General features: G+C 54.4%; 3 protein-coding genes across 5 annotated transcripts in view; 2 read left to right on the top strand and 1 right to left on the bottom strand.

The window, feature by feature from the left end:
• PRDM16 (PR/SET domain 16) overlaps positions 1-3,699 on the top strand; it is a 191,791-nt gene extending 188,092 nt beyond the window's left edge. Inside the window, exons 16-17 of the mRNA XM_053997634.1 lie at positions 673-847; positions 2,975-3,699. Coding sequence (XP_053853609.1) covers positions 673-847; positions 2,975-3,109 — 310 coding nt within the window. The 3' untranslated portion in view covers positions 3,110-3,699. The remainder of the gene's footprint in view (positions 1-672; positions 848-2,974) is intronic.
• A 6,808-nt stretch (positions 3,700-10,507) lies between these two features.
• Positions 10,508-22,723, top strand: ARHGEF16 (Rho guanine nucleotide exchange factor 16). Of its 3 annotated transcripts, none has more exons than XM_053997565.1 (15): positions 10,508-10,554; positions 12,050-12,620; positions 13,215-13,266; positions 13,643-13,812; positions 14,579-14,635; positions 15,073-15,233; positions 15,704-15,856; positions 16,221-16,350; positions 17,072-17,146; positions 17,997-18,089; positions 18,876-19,030; positions 19,342-19,521; positions 19,903-19,976; positions 20,339-20,440; positions 21,353-22,723. In XM_053997565.1, exons 2-15 carry the CDS (start codon positions 12,075-12,077, stop codon positions 21,490-21,492), a joined length of 2,088 nt encoding a protein of 695 aa, XP_053853540.1. In that variant the 5' UTR covers positions 10,508-10,554; positions 12,050-12,074; the 3' UTR covers positions 21,493-22,723. The 3 variants fall into 3 exon arrangements, with proteins under 3 accessions (XP_053853540.1, XP_053853539.1, XP_053853541.1); XM_053997564.1 differs by lacking the exon at positions 10,508-10,554 and adding an exon at positions 10,991-11,933; XM_053997566.1 differs by lacking the exons at positions 10,508-10,554; positions 16,221-16,350; positions 17,072-17,146; ... (2 more) ...; positions 20,339-20,440; positions 21,353-22,723 and adding an exon at positions 10,991-11,933 and having other exon boundaries at positions 18,876-18,989.
• MEGF6 (multiple EGF like domains 6) overlaps positions 22,570-24,584 on the bottom strand; it is a 40,285-nt gene continuing 38,270 nt past the window's right edge. The window contains exon 34 of the mRNA XM_053997248.1: positions 22,570-24,524. Within this exon, the coding sequence (XP_053853223.1) occupies positions 24,457-24,524 (68 nt within the window). The 3' untranslated portion in view covers positions 22,570-24,456. The remainder of the gene's footprint in view (positions 24,525-24,584) is intronic.

Here is a 24,584-nt window from a genome sequence, read left to right as displayed (position 1 = left end):
GAAGGAAGATTCTTTCCAAGGGCCTGGAGTGACAGGACAAGGGGGAATGGATTTAAACTGAAAGAGGAGAGATATAGGTTTGATCTTCAAGGAAAATCCTTCTCTGTGAGGGTGGTGAGGCCCTGGCACAGGCTGCCCAGAGAAGCTGTGGCTGCCCCATCCCTGGAGGTGTCCAAGGCCAGGTTGGACAGGGCTTGGAGCACCATGGGACAGCCCATGGCAGAGGGTGAAATGAGACAATCTTTAAGGTCCCTCCCTAGCCAAACCAGATTCCATTATTCTATAGAAAGTGAAGGATTTTTCCCCCAAGGTCAAGCCATGTGTGAACACCTTCAAAACAAAAGATTGCTGCACACAGCACAGGCTCAGCTCTCTTTTTGCTGCAGCTTGCCCCAGTTTCTGGGGGTATTCACAGCACAAGTCACACAACACCCAGTGATGCCTTACCCAGCTTAAAAACACCACTGGGTTTGGTGACGGCAGAACCTCAGACAGAACCTGCTGCTCGTTGCTTTCCACTTCTTCCTCACTCCTCCCATGCCATGTCGTGTCTGTGTGTCTGTCTGTCCATCCCTTCACGCATGTGGCTGGTGAGCCCCCGTGGGTGGTGCATGCAGGCTGTGGGCCAGACGAGCTAACACAGGTCACCCCTTCCCCTGGTCATTGGTACAGGTGTATTGAGGAGGACGAAGCCGGCCTGTTAGATTTGGAGCAGATGCCGAATTTTGGGAAGGGGCTGGATCTCCGCAAAGCAGCCGAGGAAGCTTTTGAAGTTAAAGATGTGTTTAATTCCACCTTAGACTCTGAGGCAATAAAACAGACTCTGTACAGGCAGGCTAAAAACCAGGTGGGTATATCCAGAACGTTTTCCTAGCTTGCCACCAGTGTGTACAGCAGGATTAGGGAGCAGCTGGCCTCCTCCAGACAAGAGTTATTTTCCCTTTCCAGTGGGTTATTTTCCCCTTCCAGAAGGTTATTCATCCTTTCCAGCAGGAACTCTAGCACACACATAAATGTATCTTGTTGCAACTAAATTGAAATAGAGCTGAAAGGGAGTGGACATCACCTTTAGATGGATTTATCTCAGCCTGTGCAGTGAGAACGGGGCTATAAAGAAAGAGAGAGGCATTTGTGTGTTTTTATCTGTCTGTATAAATGTTTTTATAATTCCTTATTTATTTTTACTTTGGGGTGGCTCTTCTGTCAGTAAACACTGAGGTTTGGTCTGCAGAAACAGCAACAAAGTGCCCTTGGGTTTGATCAAAACAGGTGTGAAAGACAATAATATATCCAGGACTTGCAACCCAGCATGTCTAGAGGGTATCCTTGTTTATCTCCTTGATTTCTAAAAGTAAACCAGAAAATGGAAAAGAAAAATCCCAACCCTGTGAGCCAGACCAGTTTTGACCCACCAAAAAACATCAAAATGGCCTCTCAGAATTACTGGAGCTCTGAGAGAAATCTGGAGGTTTGGGGTAGGTCTGTGTGTGCTTTCTGCTTTTCCATTAGCCAAAATGCCCAGTCTGGGTTTATGGAGTTGATCTCTTGGTCCCTCCACGAGGATTCTCACAGAAGAATTGTTCAGTGAAGTTACCTCAGCAGGCTGGGCTGGAGAGAGGACACTCAGCCCATGCTGGGGGATGAGTACAGCTCTCACCTCAGGGGCCCTTTCTGACCCTAGAGCAACAGAATTTATCCCAAAATCTATTTCAAATGCCCAGCAGAGGTTGCTGCACCTTAGTGCAGCCACCACGCAGAACATGATTTTTAAATTAGCATCATCCAAAACTTGGGAATTTTTTTTTCCTCCTTCATGGTGGGTGCCACTAATGAGGGTGCTGGAAGAGAGAGCACAGCAGTTTTTTGGGGTGAGACCCATTTAAACACAAGCCACTTGCCTGACTCTTCCCTGTGTCCTGTCACTAACATCCCAAATGCACTAACTCTTTGGGAGCAGCTTGCTCTTTTCCAATGTACCACCCTGGTACAGCCTGTGCTTGGATGGGGGAAGGTATTTTGGTCTTTTGACCCTGTTTTACACTTGAATCACAATAAGCAACTTAAATAATTTGACCCATCTTTTGGCAGGTAATATAAAACCTTTGTGTGAGCAGCAGAGCACTCCTTTGGCTTTGTTTTAAGCAATTTTAGAAGTTTGTGTGTCCACAAAACCACAAAACTCTACCTCTTCCCTGGGCCAGGGGGGTGGGGAGGGTGGGGACAATGACATTGGTTTTCCCCTCTGCTGTATGAGGTTCTCATCTGCCTAAACCCTCACATCACTCGTGTGGGCTGAGAAAGGGCACAGAGAGGTGTGTGAGACAAATCTTGTGTCCTGGTGGGGGGAGAGCAGCCAGGTTACAAGGAACCAGCATTTTGTTAGAGAACAAACAAGTCTCGCTGCATTTCTCTCAGCAGACACCTTTAAGGGTTTCACTGCAGCAATAAACCCACCCTGACCACACTGGTCATGCCAGTGAGAGTTCCACATCCCTAAACACCCACCCTGGCATCACCAGTGGGGCCATGCCAGGCATGGAGTCAGGATGAGCAGCTGCTCACCACTTCCCACTGGGCATTGCTGCCCCATTCCCAGGGCACTGCTGCCCCAGCCCAGCCTCACTGATGTCTGGGGATGTGTTTTGTTAAGAGCAAGCCCCAGTAAGAGCTGCTTTCCCCTGGGAGCAGAGCCTGGAATCACGTGGAGGTTTGTGACCGAGCACAGGCAGTGCAGGATGGGTTTGGTCCTGTGAAAACCAGTGGCAATGATGGTGTCTCCTGGCTGTCCCTACAAACCATGACAAATCTGGTTTTTTCAGAGGTGGGTGCCATCCCAGAGCGGGGATGTGAGTTTAGCCCAGCACAGAGGATGCTGCTGGCCCAGGTGGGCAGGGTTAGATGGTGCTGTGTTTTACACACAGCGTTCCTCCATCCCGTGTTCTCACTCGTGCCCTTGCATCCCTCTCTCCCCCAGGCTTATGCAATGATGCTGTCCCTGTCTGAGAACGCTCCCCTCCACACGTCCTCCCAGAACTCTCTGGGGGCTTGGCTGGACATGGCAGGAGCAGCTTCAGAGTCGGGGACCTTTAACCCCATCAACCACCTCTGAGAGGTCCACAAGGCACTGGCCGGAGCCCAGGCGAGGGGTGGTGGTGCTGCAGCCATCCCAGCAAAATCCCAGCGAGCAGAAGATGGATGAGAGGGCCTCAGGGAGTCGTCTGGACTTTGGGCTGAGAAGGAAACATGTCACATCCGACCTACACGTCCTGCATTTTTATCTCTCTAGAGTTTTCCTTTCTAATTTATCAGAATGAACCTCTCCCAAACTGGATAAACCCTGAAGCAGCCCCAGGATTTCACAGCCTGTAGGAATAGCATGAGCAAGACACGAATTGCAACAGTGCAATCAAAGATTGGCCCCTCCAACCTTCCAAACCGGTGTCACTGAGCCAGCACAGCCTGAGCAGGAACGACAGCTTGGAACCACAGGGCAGCACTTCCTTCCCATCCAGCTGAAATGGTGAAGCACCAAGGGAAGACAGCCAGGTGTGGCCTGTTCCCGGTGCAATTGTGACACAGCCACTGGAGTGATGCCAGGGAAAGGCAAATTCAGCCTACTTAACTGCCCCCCCCAAAAGAATTCTGCACTCCCACCGAAACACCATCCTGTCCTTTGTTCCCAGCAAACACTGGCACAGTGCAAAGCTCCTCCAAGGTGAGGCCACCTTGCCTGCAGTCATCGTGAGCCACATGCAGCTCCCAGCTGAGACATCTCCAGCCTGGAACAGCGCTGAGGTGGGGGTGACAGAAGTGTCACATGGACACGGATGGTCGGCTGTGCCCTGAGTGAGGCTGGCAGAGCTCCCTGCCCCTCCTGGTTCCAGTGAGGCCATCATGGGCTGGGAGTGCCTGGGACAGAGCCTGGGTGGTGGAGTTCCTGGAAATGCTTGGATTTGCCCAAGCAGAGAGGTCGTGGGGTAAAACCTTCCCCAGCTGGAAGGAGACGTGTGCTGGGCGAGCCTCGCCTCACCCGGGGCAGCTCGGACACGTCTGCTCTTGTGTCAGGGTTTCAGGGTGACATCACCCCCTGCTGATGATGGTATCTCTGGCACAGATCTCTGATTCACACCGTTGTTTTGGCCTGGTTTTCCCTCTGCACCACCTGCTGCTGCTTGGCCTGTAATTTAAGTAGAAAGATGAACATTTCCATGCTCCAGCTGCCTGAGGGGTGCAGAGCACGGAGATAAGAATCCAGCTGTCTCTCTGACTCTAAAATTTCTCGTAGAGATTTTATGAGTGATTTCCAATCACTTCCAAACCTCATCTTGTCTACTGATACACAGCAGCTTCCACAAATCCTGTGGGCTTTGTGCTGTTCTCCGCTGCAATTCCCATCTGCTGTTGGAGTGGGGAATTTGGAGATGACATTCCTTTTTGGAATGGTTAGGAAAGCCATGGAGAAGGGCAGATGGAGGGTTCTAAGCCAGTCTAGTGTGGGAAGCCTCATTCCAGCAGGCCAAAACAATGGAACAAGCTCCTGAGCAAAGCAGAGTCAGAGTTGGGTGTGACACCTTTGCAAGTCAGCTTTGCACCCAAGAGCACATGTGAGGCTGATTTTGGGGAGCCTCAGAGAGCCCCCAAAGGAAAGCATCCAGGGTGGCTTTGCTACAGAGGGAACAAAAGGTAAATTAGCAGCACCAATGTGTTTCCCAAGGAAATTTACCCTCCCCTTTTTGGTTTTCCACGACATCCTGTGAAAGTGCCCAAGGCTCTGAGAGCACCAGGCGGTGTGACCGAGCTGCTTCACGTATTTGCACAAAGCTCCTGGGTAGGTAGAGCCCGAGAGCCGACCCTGCCGGAGGAATCCCGGCTCTGTGGAGGAGAGGGACAGCTCCGTCCCATCCCATCCCATCCCATCCCATCCCATCCCATCCCATCCCATCCCACCCCCACTCCACAGGCTGCAGCACAGCCCTGCCCAGGCACTTGGCCTTTAAATTATTCCCACAGGGGGCCAACTGAAAATAATAAAAGAATTGTTTCTTTTCCTGATGGAATTTATTTTAATCTGTATATAACTTGTCATTTTGGGCTAATTCCTTTCTTATTTTATTTCTTCCTTAATAGTATTTTATTTTTACATTAGCTATCATTCTTGTGAAGAAGTCATGTTAATATAAGTATGTAGTGAAGGACCAAATTCGTGCTGATGAGGTTGGATGTTGGATAAGCAGGGAGCAGAAGATTTTGTCCATGTGCCAAATGAGCCCAGTCAGTGCTGCCAGTGGTGCTGCTGATCTCCAGACAATCATCCCTCGGCTCCCCTTTGCCTTGAGGCTCCTGGGGCATTAGAGGAAGCTTCCAGTGATTGGGAGCAGCACAGGAGGAGGAGGAGGAGGCCAGTGGAGATGCTGTGCCTCGATGGCCCTGCTCCAGGAGAACATGGGAACAGCCCATGGGAACACGGGGCTGGATCCATCCTGTCCCATTCCAGCTGCAGCTCCATGACTCCTGGCAGCTGCTCAGAGCACACCACGTGTCTGAGCATCTCTCTGCCGTGCTGGAACAGGATCTGTGGGCAGCAGTGAGCAGTTGTGTGCTCTGAACGTGGTTTGTTCACCCTTGAAGAAACCTCAGGGCAGGTCAGCATCGCCCTCCACGGCACGGGGAGGTGACAAAGCAGCCGAGGGAGTGGCACTGAGCTGGACACTGAAATGTGGGCCAATACTAAGGAATGCAAGTGTTATTGTGGGCATTTATTTGGGGTATTTATGGTTTCCCCATCCCTCTCTCAGCCCTGCTGCCAGTTGTGTCATTTCTCCAGAAGCACTTGGTCAGGTCCTTGCTCTGACTGAGCTCACACTGTCGCTGTCCCCCTCCCCAGGCTCATCCCTGCTCTCAGTGGATCTCCTGAGGGCCCCTGGCCAAGGATAGGGAGGTATTATCCAGCCAGGGATTGAGGACATTAAAAATATAGGGTTTAAGTAATGATTTTTTTTTTTTCTTTTCATATTTCCTAATTCAGTTCCTCCCCATTTTCTCTAGCTTGTGTTGTAGGATCTCCCGACTCCTCTAATTTAGCACTGATTACAAGTTTCAATTTTTCCCATTAAGATAAAGAAACAGGAAGCCTCACTGAACTTCTGTTAACCTCTACCTTTCGTTGGATTGCACTTGGAATGTGCTGCAGCTCACAGCAGGTGTGGAGGTTCCATTTTGCTGCTTTAGCAGAGAATCTCACCTTTTCAAAGCTGCTTCCCGAGAGGTTTGTGTCCAGGACATTCTGCTAGCAGAGCACTGCTGGCTTCCCAGTGCTGGGGAAGCTCTGGGAGCTTTGGCGAGACATGGAGCTGTGGTGTCCAACCCCATGGACATGCTGGGATCCAGGGCAGGGATGGGAAGTGGCTGCGGTGTGTCGGGTAGCCAGGGCACCACTCCAGGTGTGGTTTAAACCCAGAGCTTTGTGTAGGATCTATTTATTTAAAGTATTTTCACAGCTGCAACAGCACAGAGGAGAGAAGGAGAAGCCCTGGGGATTTTTGGAGTGGTCAGCTGGGAGTGGGACTGGGAGCTGTGCAGGGCTGAAGTGTTGGTGCTCCGTGGAGGGCCCTTGCTTTGGCCAGAGCTGGACCTTCCTGCCTGAGCTGGTCAGGGTGGAGGATGCGGGTCTTGTCTCTGTGCCTTCCCTGCTTCCCACCAGCTCAGAGCTGGAGGCTGGTCCTGGTGTGATTGCTGTGGCTGGTGCAGGCAGCTGGGAGCTCTCCGGTGGGATGAGCTGAGGTTCTCCCAGGGGATGTGCTGAGGTGCCAGGTCCTGCAGGACACGTTGAGGCACCCAGTTCTCCTGCTGGGCTGCTGGGTTCTTCCCTGGGATGTGCCCTTTGGTGCTCAGGCTGCTCTGGGCGGGTGCCTTTCCAAGGTGTCCCAGGCCAGCAGGCCGTGCCTCGCCGGGCGCCACGGGGACGTCGACGCGCGGGAGCCCAAACCCAAACGGGGCTGAACAAACACCAGCGGGTGTGCTCAGCTGATTCCGGGACAAACACCCTGCTGGGCTCCTGTCCTCCCTCAGACAGTGCAGAGGAAGCTTTTGCCCCCTCCCCAATCAGCACTTAGGCACTCAGTGGCTGCTCTTGGGAGCAGCTCCTCGCTGCCGCGGCGCGGACGGAGCCTTTCGGAAGCACTTGCACAATGAGGTGAACGTGTTTGGCGCTGAGCATCAAAGCACTGGATCGTGAGCCCCCCGTGCCCCCCGGCCAGGTCAATCTGCTGACTTCCCACTCGGTTTTTACGTGCTGTACTCTGTGTGTGTGTGTGTGTGGCGGGGGGTGGAGGCAGCGCTGGGGACCCTGCCCCTTTTGGGGGGGACCCTGAGCCTTGGGGACAGCGCTGTCCCCAAGGGCAGGAGCGGCGTCGCTCGGGTCAGTGCTGGCAACACAAAGGGCAAAACCCTCTGCTCCTCGCCGGTGGTCAGTGGTGTTCTCACAAAGCCATGAAACTTCTCCGTAGTGTTGAGTGAAACTGTGACTAAAACGTTCTTGAATGATTCCGAGGTTCTTTTTTTCTCTTTCTTCTGTCGTTAATTCTTATTACCACTTTGGAAGAAGAAATTTAAAAAAAAAAAAAAAAATTAAAAAAATTAAAAAAAAAAAAAAAAAAGAACGAAAAAGAAAAAAAAGGCAGCTTTGATTTTCCAAATGTGCAATTCACATGTGAACAAAGTAATTCTGAAAGTAATTCTCAGTGTATTTTACATTCTCATTGCTCTCTTCAAAGCAAGAGATGTTTTGCCCTGATGTCATTTCCAGCCTGCAGAAGATGTAATTTAAAACATATATATATTGTGCTTGCAAGAATCATAAATCTGTGCATCCTATGTCATTCCTTTTCCCATTGTTACAATACAGATATGATTTAGGTTGGATTTTTTTTTTCCTTTAGACCTGTATAGTGTTTTTTTAAATCAATTGTAAATGTCTGGTTTTCATATAATGTTTAAAAAACATTGAGAAAGAGGATGGTGCTTGTTCCATATCATTCTTGATTGTATATTGCTTCTGTTATGTTTATAAGTAAACTGTGCATGACTTGTGTTTAGCAGTCATTATTGTGTCCGTTTGTGAAATTTTTATTAAAAAGAAAAAATTCCGTAGATGCACTTATTGTATATGTGATTAGATTTTGCGTCCGAGGCTCGAAGCCTTGAACTGCCAAGGAAGAAAGAAAAAGTGTTGGCAGTTATTAATTAATATGGAATCGCTTTGTTGGGAGCATAATGAAATAAAAGATATGAAGTGTAGAAAATAATTAAAAAAAAAAAAGGCAATTTTACAAATTTCATTTTGATGCTTGTGATAAAAGACAAATGTACTTGTGTAGAGAAATTCCTTTAAAATAATGAATAGAAAAAGCTGATTTTGAGGTTAATGCTGTAGAATAGGAATGTATACCAAATGTAATCTTTCCAATGCTACAATGAATTTATACATGAGATTGATATGCAATAAACCTGTGTGCTTTTATAAGCAGTGGTCCCGTGAGCTTCTTTTCATGGAATAACCATGGAGAACGTCCCCAGTAATGGGACATTGGGTGTGTCACTGTCTGGCTTTGCTGCTCTGCGGTACCTCTGGGGTCTGATGTCGTGTGTGTGTGTGGTTTGTAATACTCAAAAGAGCTTCAAAAAATTAAATTATGGCCACCCCACTTGCTGCTGAGGTCAGAATCATGGAATTTCAGAATGATTAAGGTTGGAAAAGCTCTCCAAGACCATCCAGTCCAGCCTGTGCCCAATCCCCACCTTGTCACCCAGAACAGAGCACTGAGTGCTACGTCCAGGCCTTCCTTGGACACCTCCAGGGATGGGCACTCCAAACCTCCCTGGGCAGCCCCTGCCAAGGCCTGGCCACCTTTTCCATTAAAAAAGTCTTCCTCACATCCAACCTGAACCTCCCCTGGTACAACTTGAGGCTGTTTCCTCTCATCCTGTCCCTTGTTGTCCTCCTGTCAGGGAGCTGTGCAGAGCCAGAGGTCCCCCCTGAACCTCCTTTTCTCCAGTCTGAGCCCCCCCAGCTCCTTCAGCCTCTCCTCACAGGACTTCTCCAGCCCCTTCCCCAGCTCTGTGCCCTTCTCTGGAAGTGTTTCAGCCCCTCAATGTCTCTCTTGTTGCGAGGTGCCCAGAGCTGGACAGAGCCTCTCCAGTGCAAAGCAGGTGCACCACATCCCACTGATGGGACAGGATGCCTGCACAGGGAGGAGTGAGAGTATTCCAGGGTGGGAGAAAGTGTTGGGATGGGGCATCGGTGAGCTGGTGGAAAATGTCGAGCATATTTCCTTTCACTACCAGAGCCCAGATGGAGTGAACTGCCCAGTGAGAGCGGTCAGATGGTTCAGCTCCAGGGGACCCTGGGAGCAGAAATTACTTGAAAGCCGGGTCTTTGAGCTAAAAACCCCATTACACAACTGATGAATGGCCTCGCTTCAAAAAGTCATTCATGGTGATCAAATGATGGTGTCCCACATTCGGGATAATGGCCCTTCCCCGGAGATCGGGAGGGTTTCAGTCGGAGCTGAACCCTTGAGTAGGAGCCCTCCTCTCGTTGGAGCCTTTCTCCTTATTAGCCCCGGAGGGAAAGGATAAAAAAAATCTATGGGATAAGAAAGCTGTGATAATGGGGCGATTGTCAGGCAGGCCCCGGAGTGGAGAGAACAGAGGCATTTCAAAGAATATTGCTGACAAGTGGACTTTGTCATGCACAAAGTGCTTGAGATTCACCACAAACAAGTGAGAAAAAGGCCCCATTTGGAGGATGGGGAGGAGCAGAACAGGGGGGGCAAAAGAGAAGGTCAAGGAAAAGTCTGTTCCCAGTAAAGACACAGAGCACTGTTGAGCCTTACTGGGCAGCTGGGTTACTGGGCGGCTGTCAGCAGCCTGACCCTCAGATCCTCTTTCCCAGTAGCTGCAGCGCCCAAAAGCAGCCGAAACTGATGTTTTGTGCATCAGGAGGGACCGCCCGAGGTTACCTTTGACCACTGAACACCCAACTGAAGCGAGCATCAGACATGCCTGCAGTAAGGGACAGTCCCTGGGCTGCTGAAATACCGAGTGTGTGTCGGCCAGACCCCGAGGACAGCCGGGGCACACTCGTTTGTCACCCGCTAACGTGACAGGAGAAGACACCGAATAATCCCCCCGCCTTCAGTGGGCTTGCAGAGGCGGCTTTAGGGGATGGAGAACGCCGAGATTCCAGGGGCCTGCAGCGACGCTCCGCGCACACACCTGATGAACACTCATCAAGAAGCAGCAAAACACTGCTCCTAGAGAGGCTTAATTAATTTTTCACCCCTAGGAAGCCGGAGCGACCCCGGGACGGGGCGCGGCAGGGAGCAGAGCGCTGCTCGGAGCCGGGATGCGCGGGACACCGGACACCTCCAGCCCGGCATGGCCTCGAGGGCCGGACCGGCACCTCCCCCGGTCCCGCCCCGGTCCCTCCCAGCCCTTCCCGGTCCCTCCCATCCCGCCCCGCCGCCGCCGCCGCGCTGGCTCCGAGGGGCGCGGGTAGGTGCGGGCGCGGCGGGGTCGGGGCGGGGGCGCCGCGGAGGGACCGGGGGCCCCGGGGAGGGACCGGCACCGCCATCGGCACCGGCACCGGGGCTCCGGGGCAGCCGTGCGGGCGGCGGCCCCGAGCGAGCGGCTGCCGAGCGCCTTCCGGGGAGGGGACGGCGGGGAGCGGCTGTGCCGTGCCTCCCGAGGCGCAGCCGGGGCTCGTCCTCCCGCGGCTCTGTCCCCGCTGTCCCCGAGGGTCTCAGCGCCCAGCGGTGCCGGGGGGTGGTTGGGTCCATCGCAGAGGGGTTTGGGTGCTTCCCGGGGCTGTATCCCGCCGTGCTCCCAGCCCATTTAGAGCCCTGCCCCCTGCACCGCAGCCCTGGGCACGTAGGGATGGAGGTACCGAGTTACGGTGCCCGTGTGCCACCGCGGGCGGTGACACGGGCGATCGATGCCCTGCGTGGCCACCGAGCCTCCCTCCAGCCCAGCACCGAGAGCTGTGCATGCTGCAGCCCCAGACCCTCTGGGTTCAGGCCTGTTTATTGCCACCAGGGCTTAGGATAAGCTGCGTCCTCAGCCAGGATGGGGTTAAGAGCGGAATGTGGCGCTCTGCTGGTCCGCGGGACACTTGGCAGACCTCTGGACACAGAGCATGTGTCCCGCATCCGAGGACAGTTGGAATGAGCAGCATCTCTGTCAAACGAGCTGTTGTTGATGGGTCTGTGCTGTCCTCCTGCCAGTCATTCACGGAGGGAAAAGCACGGTCCAGCCTTGGTTTGTTTCCTGGTCTTTGAAAGGGAACAGCTTGGAGATGGCACTGGCGCACAATGGGATCTCAGTTGAGGACAGCTAAACCATAATTTCTCCCGAAGTTATGTAATAGGCAGAGGGCATAAAACGCTCTGTCTGTTCTGTAGGGGCATGGTTCTGTGCGTGGCACAGGAGGGGATGAGTGACCTTAACCCCAGCTGGGGAGCCCCAGGGACTGGGGCAGGTGTTTTTGTGGGCGGCGCAGTTTGGGGCAGGTTGGAGCTTGGCGGAGCTTCACGGCCGGGGATTCCACAGCCCGGGGGAGGTGGCATTCAGGAGGGTGCAGACCGGCTGTGGTGGCTGGCAGCACCCCAAAGGGGAATGAGGGGACACGGAGGTGTGGCGGCAGCGGGGCTCGGGGAGGCTCCAGGCCTGCCCGGCTCAGGCCTGAGCCTGCCCGGGCCCTGCGGCACGGCCTGGCTGCTCCCGGGGCCTGGCTGCTCCCATGCCTGGCTGCTCCTGGTTCCTGACCACGTCCTGGAGCCTCCCGTGGTCCACACGGGTGGCCCCACAAGGAGCAGGGTGGTGACACCATCCCCAGTGTGTCCATACGGGCCCTGCCTGCGGAGCGCCCTGGGAAGGTGGAGGCCGTGTCCTGTGCTGTCCCAAGGTTCCTGTGGCTCAGGGTAAATTCCTGCTGCCTTACTGGGAGGCGTTCAGCCACCTGTCTGTCTGTCTGTCTGTCTGTCCTCCTCAGCTTGCTGCTCCCCTGGGCCGCCGCCATGTCTCGGGGCTCCTCTGGTACCTCTGTGGATGACAAGACCTTGCTCCTGGAGTACCGATGCCACCCAGTGCGGGCAGAGCCCCCCAGCCCGACGTGTGGCGCTGGGAAGCGCAGCCCCACCACGGCTCCCAGTGCCACCCCGCTGTCACCGCTGGCCTCCCCCACCTCGGCCGAGCCCCGTCGCATCGTCCTCAGCACGGACAGCCCTGCCGCGCTGAAGGTGGGAACGCAGCAGCTCATCCCCAAAAGCTTGGCCATCTCCTCCAAGCCCAAGAGCAGCCCCTCCCGGCACCAGAGCTTCGGGGCGAGCCGGGAACCCCTGAGCCCCGACCCGAAGCGAGCGGCCGTCCCCGTCCTGGCCCTGGAGGCGGAGGATGAGGATGATGGCGGAGGGGCCCTCAAGCGCAACCTGAGGAACATGTCCTACCGCGCGGCCATGAAGGGGCTGGGGGCTGAGCTGGAGCCGGCCAAGGCCCCCCCCTCGCTGAAACCCGTGTCCGAGGATGGCAGCGCCCCGCCCGACCGCAGCCCCGGCAGGAGCAAGGTGGGTTTAGCACCCGCTGTCCCCCCTGTCAGGCAGGGATGAGGTCCTGCCTTCCCGGTGGTGACAGAGGAGCTGCAGGGCCCGCAGCTCCAGTCAGTTCTGCAGCCGCTTTGCTGAGCCTGGTGTCGTGACTGGTGCCTTGGGAAGCTCCGTGTCACCAGCAGATGCTGCGGGTCCCTGGAGAGGCCGGGAATAGCTGACATGGTTTTCGTGGGGAGTGGAGCTGGACGCTTGGCAGGCGGCTGCGGGGTGTTTGCAGGGTGGGGCTGGCCGGGAGAGCGGCTCCAGTCGTACACAAACATGGGTGAAGCACGTCTGGGGAAAGGGAGACTCCAGAGCAGGCAAAGTCCAGGTGGGAGAGAGATTTGACAGCAGCAGTGCAAGTACAGAATTCTTCTGAGCGTGACCCTGGTTATATGGGAGGTGAAAGCTGAGTCACCTGGGTAAGGCAAACAGAGCCCACACAAAAGGCAGGCTGAAAGAACAGGGTGGTGTGGGCCAACTGGCACAGGTAACTCCCGCTTTTCCTGAAGGAGTTTTCCCAGGGCCTCAGAAGTGTGGTAACCACAGCAGGCTCTCCTCTTGCCCTTGCAGAGAACCCTCGGGCGGAAGCGGGTGCAGAAGCGTGGTGGCTCGTTCAAGGACCGTGAGTGCTCCTGGCCCCTGTGCCTTCCCCACTGTGCTGCTCCTGGCCATGACGCAGGGCCATGGCTTTTGTCTCTGTTCCCCTGAAGCAACAGGAGCATTGCTGCCCTGCTTTCCCACTCCTGGGGCTGATAACGCTCCAGTTGCTGCCCTGCTGCTTGCTGAATGGCTCCCAGGGAAAATGGGACAGCTGTGGGAGGCTGTTGGGAGCAGGAGCCGCTGGGTAATCAGTGCAGTGCAAAGTCCAACCTCATCAGGGAGTTTCTGGCCCAGGCTCGCTGGAACTTGGTGGCTCGTGGCCAACAGGGCAAGGCAGCCGTGGTGGGAAGGGAAGCCATGAGCTGGAAGAGGCTGACCTCGTGTCTTGTCCTCCGCAGAGCCCCGGCTGTATCAGGAGATCCGTGAGAGAGGTCTGAACTCTGTCAGCCATGAGTCAGACGAGGACTTGCTGGAGGAGGCCCTGCCAGAGGAGCCGTCCCCTCTGGGAGCTGCTATCGTGGTGCAGAGCTACCGCCCGGCCCAGGTGACCTGGAGCCAGCTCCCAGAGGTAGGGGCAGCAGCCTGGAGGGTCTGAGAGCTGTGAGGGGACAATTCCACGCCATTTGTGCTTGCACTGGCTGGGACACACAGGCTCTGCCCAGGGCCGTCGGTGCTGTGGTTGGGCTTCACCCACAGCTGAGGGGAAGGCAGGTGCTCCTTGCTGGGCTTCCCCTGCAGACTGTGGGGACAGTAATCTTCATCCAGGGAGTGGGAGCAGCTGCTGGGGGCTGGGGGGGCCGGGTGGTGATGCAGGAATGAGTGGTGGTGGGCAGCAGTGGTGATGTGTGATGGTTTGTGATGAGTTGTGATGGGCTCCTTTGGTGTGTTGCAGTGTGCAATGGTTTCTGATGGTGTGTGATGGTTTCTGATGGTTTGTGATGGTCTGTGGTGGTGTGTTACAGTGTGTGATGGTGTGTGATGATTTCTGATGGTGTGTGATGGTTTCTGATGGTGTGTGATGGTTTCTGATGGTTTGTAATGGTTTGTGATGGGTTCCTTTGGTGTGTGCTGGTGTGCTGCAGTGTGTGATGGTTTGTGATGATTTGTGATGATGTGTGATGGTGTGTGATAGTGTGTAATGGTTTCTGATGGCGTGTGATGGTTTCTGATGGATTGTGGTGGTGTGTCACAGTGTGTAATGTTTTGTGATGGTTTCTGATGGCGTGTGATGGGTTCCTTTGGTGTGTGCTGGTGGGATGGGCCATGGGGTGGCTGACACAGCCCCAGACCGCACTAGAGGGCGTGCAAGGACCGTGGTTCCTGCTCATCCACAGGTTCTGGAATCGGGCATCCTGCAGAGGATCTCCCCCGAGGAGCGCAAGCGGCAGGAGGTGAGAGAGGCCTGGGACGTGCCCGGGAGCACAGCAGGGACACCAAAGGCTGTGGGACACACGTGGCTCTGTCAGGGTCAGCTCCAGGTGGAGCTGGGCTCGGCTCAGCTCATGGTGCTGCTGCTTCCAGCTGCTCCAGGACTGGGCAGTGCTGGGAGGGCTCACCTGCACTAATTGCTGGGGAAACAGGCAGCTCCACTGGATGTTGATGGGAAGGGAAAACATCTTCATGCTATGGCTTTTCAGTGACTGAGTGTCCTAAAACACACTGGGATTATTGGTATTGGCCAGGCCATGCATGAGGTGACACAGAGAACCAACATGGAGCCAAGTCCTTTCCAGTGGCTTTGTGCCAAAGAGTATAAATAAGATTTAACAATTAATTCCTGGCTTTGTCCAGTCAGTTTATGCTGCTGCATCTTCCCTGCTTTCTCCAGGCAATGTTTGAGATCATCACTTCTGAGTACTCCTACATGCACAGCCTGAGCATCCTGGTGGGCCACTTCATGAGGTCAGAGGAGCTGAAGGAGACCATGACTCAGACAGAGCACCACCACCTCTTCTCCAACATCGGGGACATCCTGACAGTCAGCACGAGGCACGTGGGGCCTGGGGCTGGGACCAGGCAGGCCTGGGAGGGGACCCTCAGCTTTTTATTTGTAGTGCTAAACCAACCATCCCTTGGACTGTTGAAGGTACTCACTGGGAGGTGGGGAGGGAATGCCTTGGGAGCCAGTGCTCAGCGAGCTGTGTCCGTGTGGGAAGGCAGCAGGAGGAGGATGCAGCAGCCCTGGGAATGGCTGCGGGGGTGTTGAGAGCTTGTGGTTCCCTGATAGGGCAGAAATAAACCTCACGGAGGGCTGAGGTGGAGGAGGGATCCCATGCAGGAATGGAGGAAGCGTGTGCCTCTGGGGAAGGCGTGGGTGTCTCAGCTGCTGGAGCTGCCCTGCCAGAAGGGACCCAGGCCCCATCTCCTCTGGGAAAACTGGGGAAAAGCAGCAGTGGGAACACTCAATTTGTCCAGCCCTAGTGAGTCGTGTGGTGAGGTTGTTTAAATTCTCTCCTCAGCTTCTTTGAAGACTTGGAGAAGCGACACCAGGAGCACCTCCTGATCCCTGACATCAGTGACATTGTGGAGGAACACGCCTCGAAGCACTTCAACCCCTACATCAGCTACTGCTCCAATGAAGTCTATCAGCAGAGGACACTGGAAAAGCTGCTGTGAGTACAGGGCTTGGGCTGGCCAAGGAATTGCCTCTGAGGGGCTCTGGGCTCCAGGGACTGCAGAGGTCCATAACACATAGGGACATGGATGGGCCTTGTTCATCTCCAGGCCAAGTCTGAGTCTGTTGCTGGTACATCTGTGGCTTTACCCACCTTTTGGTGGGCTCACCATCTCTCTCTGGGTGCTTTTCCACCATCTGCTGTGGGATCAGTCCCATTTCTGCCCAGCTAGGCACTCCAAGCCTGGCAGAACACCCCAGGCAGTGCCATCACTGCTCTGCATTTCCAGTGTGTGGAGAGCTGCTGGAAAATCCTGACAACTGAAGAACAGAGTTAATGGAGCTTTCTTGTCCTGTTCCAGCACCACAAACCCCTTATTTAAAGACACCCTGAAACAAATTGAAAGGAAGCCAGAGTGTGGAGGCCTGCCAATGATCTCATTTCTCATTCTGCCCATGCAGAGGGTAACACGGCTTCCTCTGCTCTTAGATGTAAGTAGTCACACGGTGGCATTGCTTGGCACCTCTGAAGGGGTGACTCTGCTATTCCCTTTGTTTCCTGAGCCCAGGACAGCCTCTGCTTGGAGTTCCAGCTCTCTGGAACTGGGCCCTGGGTGCTGAGCCTGGATGCTCCTGTATTCAGAAGCATTTGGATAACTCTCAAGCACATGGTGGGATTCTTGTCCTGTGCAGGGCCAGGAGTTGATCTTAATGGGTCCCTTCCAACTCAGCATATTCTGTGATTTATATCCAGAAAATCTGCTTTTCTGGGGGATGTCAGGTGTGCAGCTTAAAGCTCTGTGAATAACTCTTCACGTCTTGGTGCCACCCATCTGAGCAACCTGAGCTTCTTCTGTGCCGTATCTGGGTCCCAGGGTGGGGTGGCACAAGTGTCCTGGTCAGGCAGCCCAGGAGTGGAAATCAGGCCTTGCATTCTTCATGGAAATCTGCTCTAAATGGCCAAGCTGCTGGATGTGGGATTTCCAGTAACTGCTCCCAGTCTGTGCTGGTTGCAGGGGTGAGGGCCAGGGGGTGGCCAGGCACGTATCAGACATGAAACCCCCAGATTCACAGCTCCCAGCACTGTTAAACCTTCCTTTGACCATTGGGAACAGCTCAATCAACGTGTGGCATCCTGAAATCCCTGGGAAGCAGCTGGTGCTCCCTTCTCTGAGGTGCAATGTCACTAAAGCTTCTTATCTTGGAATTCCAGACTGTCCAGCAAAAAACAAACGCGCGCACTGCAGCGTACGGAGCTGCCACCCGTGCTGTGAAGGCCATCAGCAAGGTGAGGCCCAGCTGCCAGCCCTCCACCTCTCCTCCTGCCAGCTCAGCCCTCTGGAGCACTGATCCAACACTGCCATTCCAGCCTCTCTTTTCCCTCCCAGCATCAGCTCACTTGAGGCTCCTCTGCTCCAAACAGCTGCCGGATGAACACTTCTTTTCCCTTCTCGCCTTTGTCAAACTGATCTTGGTTTGTTCCTTTTCCTTGTCCTCTTTTCTTCTTTCCTCTTTGGCCCGTCTTTGTCCTTCCTGAGACAGCTCTCACCATGGTTTTTGGGGATTTGGGCAAAGGGCAGTGAATGAAGCAGAGAGGGAAGTGTGGAGCGCAGTAGTCACGAGCTGTGCACGGTCTGTGCTCCTGGATCTCGTCTCCCTGTGTTTTCCCATCCACTGGTCAGTCACACAGGCCAAAGGGCCACAGAGACTGCAGCCACCACCGTGCCACTGGTGACTCTTCCTTTCATCCCCCTGAAGAGCAGCTCTTGGCAGCACATTCCTGCTGCTCCCAGTCTGTCCTGCTCTCACATCTGAGCAGAGTCCTCCCCTCTGTGTGATTGTCCATCCTCCTGCCTTGAGCTCTTCTCAGATGATTAATTCTTCCTCCTCCTGTTGCTCCTCAGTTTTGGTGCAGGTTCACTTGAGTCCTTCTCCAGGCAGAGCCCATGTGCCATCTCTCTCCAGGAGAGCATCCCACTGCCTTTTCCCAAACCTAGTGTGAAGCCCGTGCCAGGAATTGTCTGTGTCTCCTGCTCAGGGCAGCAGGACAGTCCCTAATGCTGGGGGTGGTGTGGGAGATGGATGGGCTCAGTGTCTGACCCTTCTCCATTTCCCTTGGGATGTTTTTCTCTTCCCAGCTGGTCAAGAGCTGCAATGAGGGAGCTCGGGCTATGGAGAGGACAGAACAGATGTACACCTTGCAGAAACAGCTGGAATTCGGGAAGAAGAAGGTGAGGTCTTGTGGAAGTAGTGGTGGGAAGTCTTCTGGGGCCTGTTTAGGCAGGTCAGACCTGTGCTGGGAATTAATCCTTCTGAGAAACCTGGGCTGGACTGTTGGATGCAGGCAGTTTCTAAAGGATGTAGTAAAGCCATGACAGTGTCACCCACTGTTCGGGTCCAGGGGCTGCATCTCTGGGTGTGCTGGAATGGGGTATAGTAAAAAACGTGGCAAACCCCGGATACAGGAAGAAATGATGATGTTTGGTTCTAGATTAGAAGGCTGAAGGGTAGCTTTATTAAAACTATACTATATTACATTAATATACTATTTAAAGAGATACTATCTTATTTTACATACTTCTTACTTACCTATCTAACTACAAACTCGTGACTCTGCCGAGAGTCCAAGACACAGCTGGATCCCATTGGTCATTGAACCCAAACAACTTTCTAGAATCCAACCCAGCAATCACTTCAGATAAACAATCTCCACACCACATTCCACATGGGGAAAACAAAGGAGCAGAGATAAAGGTTGTTTTCTCTTCTTCTCTCTGTACTTCTCTTGAGAGACAGAATTATGTCTTTTTGTCCAGAGAATGTAAATGTCACAATGGGGTGCACGGCTGCTCTGCCTTCCACCTACCCCCTGGAAAATCCTTTATAAAGGACACTTAAACGCTTGTGGTGTCCATCCCAACTGACCCCAGGGCCACTGCAGGTTCACTTCCTGCCTTGATTTTGCCTGCTGCTGGTGAGGAGGGCAGTGGCTCAGCCTTTTGCTGGCGCTGTTCCAGCCTTTCCCGCTGATCTCGGTGTCCCGGTGGCTGCTGAAGCGGGGGGAGCTGCACCTGCTGCTCTCGGAGGAGGCCGGGATCTTCCGCCGCGGCGCCGGCCGCCTCTGCCACCTCTTCCTGTTCAACGACGTCCTGATCATCACCAAGAAGAAGAGGTGAGGGCCCTGCCTTTCCCTGAAGAACAGCTAGGGAATTAAACCCCAATTTCCCGAGCAGTACATACCAGAGAAATCTGTGAGATTTCCCTGTTCCCACCTTTGTGAGCTGTCCCTTGTCAGCCAGAAGAGTCCCACCGGTGGCTTTGCCTCAGTGGGTGGGTGGCCAGCAAGTCCACAGAGCCACGTCCCACCCTGAGCATCAGCTCCACGCTGCTCTGGCAATGCCTGCTGAGCCTCCTGTGCCAGGCTGGGAGCTGGGAAGTGGCCTGGACTCCACAGCTGAGGCGCTGATCCCGTCTGTGCCGCAGCGAGGAGAGTTACACGGTCATGAACTACGCCACGCTGGACCAGGTCACCGTGGAGAAGGTGGAGAGCTCAGACCCACCCTCCCCTCCTCCTGGCAAGGCTGGTGGGCACCTGCTGCGAGTGGTGCTGGAGAAGGACAGCGAGGGCCGGCGGGAGGAGGTGGTGCTGTCAGCAGAGACGCTGTGAGTGCCACGCTGGGATTTTGCTCTGGCTCGTGGGATGAACTGGTGCCCTGGGAATCCTCTGAGGGTTCTGCAGATCTCCCTTTACCCCCACACTGCTCCTCCATGGAAATGGGGATGTGCACAGCCTCCTCCCAGGCTCTGTTCCTTTCTCTCTCTTATATTTCCCATATAATTCCCATATCAGCTTCCCCTGTCCAAGTGAAGCAAAGCAGCTGGGTCATGTGTGCCACTTGGGAAGTGTCCTTAAACTGAATAGTCTGATCCAATGCTTGTCCAATCTGACTCCCCTGGAAAGCATTCATCCTGCTGGGAATGTCCCAGCTGCTGCTGGCCACAGGGATGCTGTCCTAAGGCTCTCTTTGTGTCTCCCTCTGGCAGGAGTGACCGGGCCCGGTGGATCGCGGCGCTGATGCACAGGGAGAAGGAAAAGCCTGACACCACTCCCAAAGGAGGTACCGTGTGCCAGAGGGCAGCCTGGCTCTGCTGGGATTCCCTGTCACACCAGAGCATTTGCAGGCCCAGGTTTCTACCAGGTTCTCCTCCACTCCTGCCGATGGAGAGGCAAACGCCACGCCTTGCTCCTTAGGAGTTGCCTCCCATGAAGTTATCAGTGTCAATTGACCTTAAATACATTTCCTGGGAGGCACAGTGGAATTCCAGGAATGCCTTCAGCTGTTGTTAGAGGAGGTTTGACGAGCTTGGAGGGATAAGAGGCAGGGACAGGAGGGAATGGAGCATGCTGTGCCATGGAGCACTGGGTGGGCAGCTGGGGGGCTGTGTCTGCTCACTGTCCCTGCTGTCCCCTGTCCTGCAGACCTGAGCCAGGTGGAGATCACCCGTGCCTACCTGGCCAAGGAGGCAGATGAGCTGTCCCTGCAGCAGGCAGATGTTGTCCTGGTGCTGGGGGGAGAGGACGGTGAGTGCCAGGGAGTGCGGGGCTGGGTGTGGGGCAGGCTCTGACCTCAGCAGAGCCTGGGCAGGGGGAACCTTCAGTCATCCCTGGGGACTGGGTTTAAGCAATTGCAGAAGCTTCTAGGAAGCCCTGGCTGCTGGTGAGACCCGTGGCACTGGCTGGTGCTGTGTCCCAGCAGGTGACAGTGTGTCCTGGAGGTTGAGGGAGGTGGCACTGCCATGGGCAGCTGTTGTGTTCCTTAGGGATGACTCCTGTGTGCAGACTGTGGCTGCCACCAGCAGTAGAGGCCCCAGAAGTGAGAGAAAACACCCCCCCAGAACAGGCAGTAAATCAGAAACCTCCTCCCCTGCCATCCCTGTGATGCCTTGTGAAGGCTCACCTGGAACAGACACTAGACAGAGCTAAAGAATAAAGTAGGGATTTATTAGGAGGCCTCCATGGATCCACCTTGGGCAGCACAAGAGCACAGCCAGGCTGCAGTCCAGGTGAACCCAAAATGGTCCCAAAATGCACAACCGGTTACAGAGTGTCTCACTTTTACAAGTTCTGCTCCATTTGCATCTTGAGGTTCATTGTCCAATTCGAGCTCCAGCCCATGCAGTCCCATCCTGCTTGTTTTTCTCTCTCCAGCCCACGTTGTTTGTGCTCTTGGGCCTGAGGTTTGGATCATTTGTCCTTGGTCCCCAGCTGGAGAAGGAATTGTTTCATCTCCCTGCTCTGTGCAGAGAGCTCAGTATCCCCTAATGTGAAGCTCAGAGCCACACACTAAAGCAGCACAGAATCTGAAAAATACAAAAGCTAAAACCTGAGGCATCACCTGGCTGCCTCTAGCCAGCACCCCCAGGGGAGGGGAGTGGTGCATCCCCAGGATCCACAGCCCTTCCTGGCCCTGTCACCTGCTCTGTTCTCTCCTAGGCTGGTGCTGGGGGGAGCGTTTGCGGGACGGGGAGCGGGGCTGGTTCCCCCAGGCCTGTGCCCGGCCCATCACGAGCCGCGTGGCCGCCGAGGGCAACGTGCGGCGCATGGAGCGGCTGCGCATCGAGACCGACGTGTAGGGACAGCCCGGAGGGACCCCTCTGCCTCAGGGACCCCCAGACCTCTGCAGACTGAGCCCGTGGAGAGGAGGCGGCAGCAGAACCTTTCTTCTTGAGCTGTGCTCGCCTCTGGTGGCAGATCTCATGGGCCAGGACGGCTCTGCGTGGCAGCTGTGACACAGCAGCTCCCTCGGTGAGAGCTGGCGCCGGGCGCTCCTGGCAGCGCTGGCACTGGTGACCCGGAACAGGCTCTGGGAGCAGCCGAGGGCTCGGCTCAGGTTGGAAAACTGGAGCTGTTGTGGGCTCTGAAGTGCCCGAGCCACCATCTCCATCCCTGCTGGAAGCTGGGCCAGCACCTGCTGCACACCTGGTGTGGGGAGAGCACACCCCGGTCAGGCTTTGTTTAAATCCATGTGCTTGGCTTATTCCTCAACCCGGTTTTTGCTCCCGTTTCTCTTTTTTCTGTCTCTCCCCCCCAACAATAATTCTTGGGCCCTTCGGGCAGAGCCGTGCCCTGCACAGGTGAGGTGATGCCAGACACCTCTGGGTCACTTGATAAAATACTTGATGCCAGAGCTGTTCCCATGGAGTCAGCTCTGGGGCCAGCAATGGGATTATGCTCCACGCAGAGGGGGAAGCAGGGGCAGGATGAGGAGCAGTCCTGCAGCTCCCAGCTGCCTTTTCCTCCTCCGAGCTGGGGGGGCTCTGCCCCGGGGCTCAGCCCCTCACACCCTGTGCAGGGGACATGGCAGCTATGATTTTGGGGTGAGCCAGCCCCATACACTGCCAACTTCACATTGACAGGGGCAGCGTTGATGTAAGGTCTGTTCTGATCAAAATGTTCAACTGTAAATTAAGGTAACAATAAATTCTTGGATACCAATGAACTCTGTTAGTGCTGAGTGTCCCTGAGCATGACAGCTCCAAGGAGCCAGGTTGTCCCAACCATGAACCCTAAAATGAAGCTTCATTCTGCTTCTGGCATTGCATGTTCTGACACAAGATGTACACCTCATGAAACACCCTCCAGAGCCCCTGCCAGCCTGCTGTCACCTGGAGCAGCTGTCAGGTGCATTTGACTGAGACAGACAAGATAAGTAGAAACACAGCCAGGCTTTCTGTTTATTTCTTTTAACTGTGGAGAAAATAACATTTTTCATCAGTGCTAAATTAAAGAAGAGCCAAAAAGGGAGACAGTACAAGAAAAGAGGAAGCAAACAAACTGGATTAAGAAATATGAACAGGAAAAGAACATTATATAAAAATACAGGTACAGGGCTTGCTCTGAGCAGCTGCCAGGAGTCATGGAGCTGCAGCTGGAATGGGACAGGATGGATCCAGCCCCGTGTTCCCATGGGCTGTTCCCATGTTCTCCTGGAGCAGGGCCATCGAGGCACAGCATCTCCACTGGCCTCCTCCTCCTCCTCCTCCTGTGCTGCTCCCAATCACTGGAAGCTTCCTCTAATGCCCCAGGAGCCTCAAGGCAAAGGGGAGCCGAGGGATGATTGTCTGGAGATCAGCAGCACCACTGGCAGCACTGACTGGGCTCATTTGGCACATGGACAAAATCTTCTGCTCCCTGCTTATCCAACATCCAACCTCATCAGCACGAATTTGGTCCTTCACTACATACTTATATTAACATGACTTCTTCACAAGAATGATAGCTAATGTAAAAAAAAATACTGTTAAGGAAGAAATAAAATAAGAAAGGAATTAGCCCAAAATGACAAGTTATATACAGATTAAAATAAATTCCATCAGGAAAAGAAACAATTCTTTTATTATTTTCAGTTGGCCCCCTGTGGGAATAATTTAAAGGCCAAGTGCCTGGGCAGGGCTGTGCTGCAGCCTGTGGAGTGGGGGTGGGATGGGATGGGATGGGATGGGATGGGATGGGATGGGATGGGATGGGATGGGATGGGACAGGGCCGTCCCTCTTCTCTGCAGAGCTGGGGTTCCTCTGGCAGTGGCTTCACCTGCCCAGGAGCTTTGTGCAAACAGACAAAGGGGGCCCTGTGTCCTGGCCAGGATGATGTGGTGACACTGGAGTGGTGACATTCCCCGCTGCTGCAGGTGGCCAGGTCCTGACTACGACTGGCATGGCAAAATAACTCAGGATTCAGGGCCAGGCGAGGCTATTCCAACTGGGATTTGCATTGACCAGATGAGCCAGTGCTTTGTCTCCATCCATGCAAAATCTCTGACTTCCACACTCGATTTAGGCTTCCTTCTTCTTGGAGTGACACCAGCAGCACCATGGACTGACAAACTCCTGGTCCATGGACTGACAAACTCCTGGTCTATGGGCTGACAAACTCCTGGTCCATGGGCTGGCAAACTCCTGGCATGAAGAACTCCAGGCTCCTGACAAGCTTGTCCAGCACAGCCTGTTCTGTCAGGAGGCACCAGCTCTGCAGGTGAGCCCTGTGTGTTTTCCCCTGGCAAATGGTCACTTACAGTAAAACACCATGGAAAATTCAAATCTAAAAAAAATAATTCAAGTGAGGCGGTGCATCCACAGGAGGCCCAGTCTCAGGAGAGCCGGGCACTGTCAGCCACCAGTCCTGACAACACTGTGGTGCAGCTTCCCATAAATATTGATGCATAAATACCTGATTTGGAGCACGATTTCAGCCCCCTCCCCAAGCCCAGCACCCAAAAGTTGAAGGCCAGCAATGTGTCACAAGCTGTCAAAGTCCACTGTCCCCTGACCAGAACTGATCCCTCCTGAACTGGTCATGTGGTCTCTGGCCGAAGGCATGCACTGGTGTGGGCACACGTGTCCTCACGGCCAGCCCGCGCTGGCACAGTGAACTGGTTATACTGGGCGCTTCAGCCTCACTCAGACCACCCCAAAAGCAGCAGCTGGGGCTGTCAGGAGACGAGAGCTGCTCATGTGGCTCATAAACGAGTTCATTACAGGTCATTGGCTTCTTCAGGTGGCTGCTTGGTGAAACCAAGGGAGTGCTCCCAGAGCAGGACCTACTTCTCCGCTGGCCGGAGCCCCTCCGGGGGGAGTGGTGGCCTGGTGGGCGGCAGGGACTGCATGGCTGGAAGGGAAGACAGGACAGGTCAGTCCTGCTGCAGGGCAGACTCCCCACACCGCTGCC

This window comes from Vidua macroura, chromosome 23 (assembly GCF_024509145.1).
Source record: "Vidua macroura isolate BioBank_ID:100142 chromosome 23, ASM2450914v1, whole genome shotgun sequence".
Lineage (NCBI taxonomy): Eukaryota > Metazoa > Chordata > Aves > Passeriformes > Viduidae > Vidua > Vidua macroura.
The sequence above is the reverse complement of the archived record's forward strand: the minus strand, read 5'-3'. Positions and strand labels throughout refer to the sequence as shown.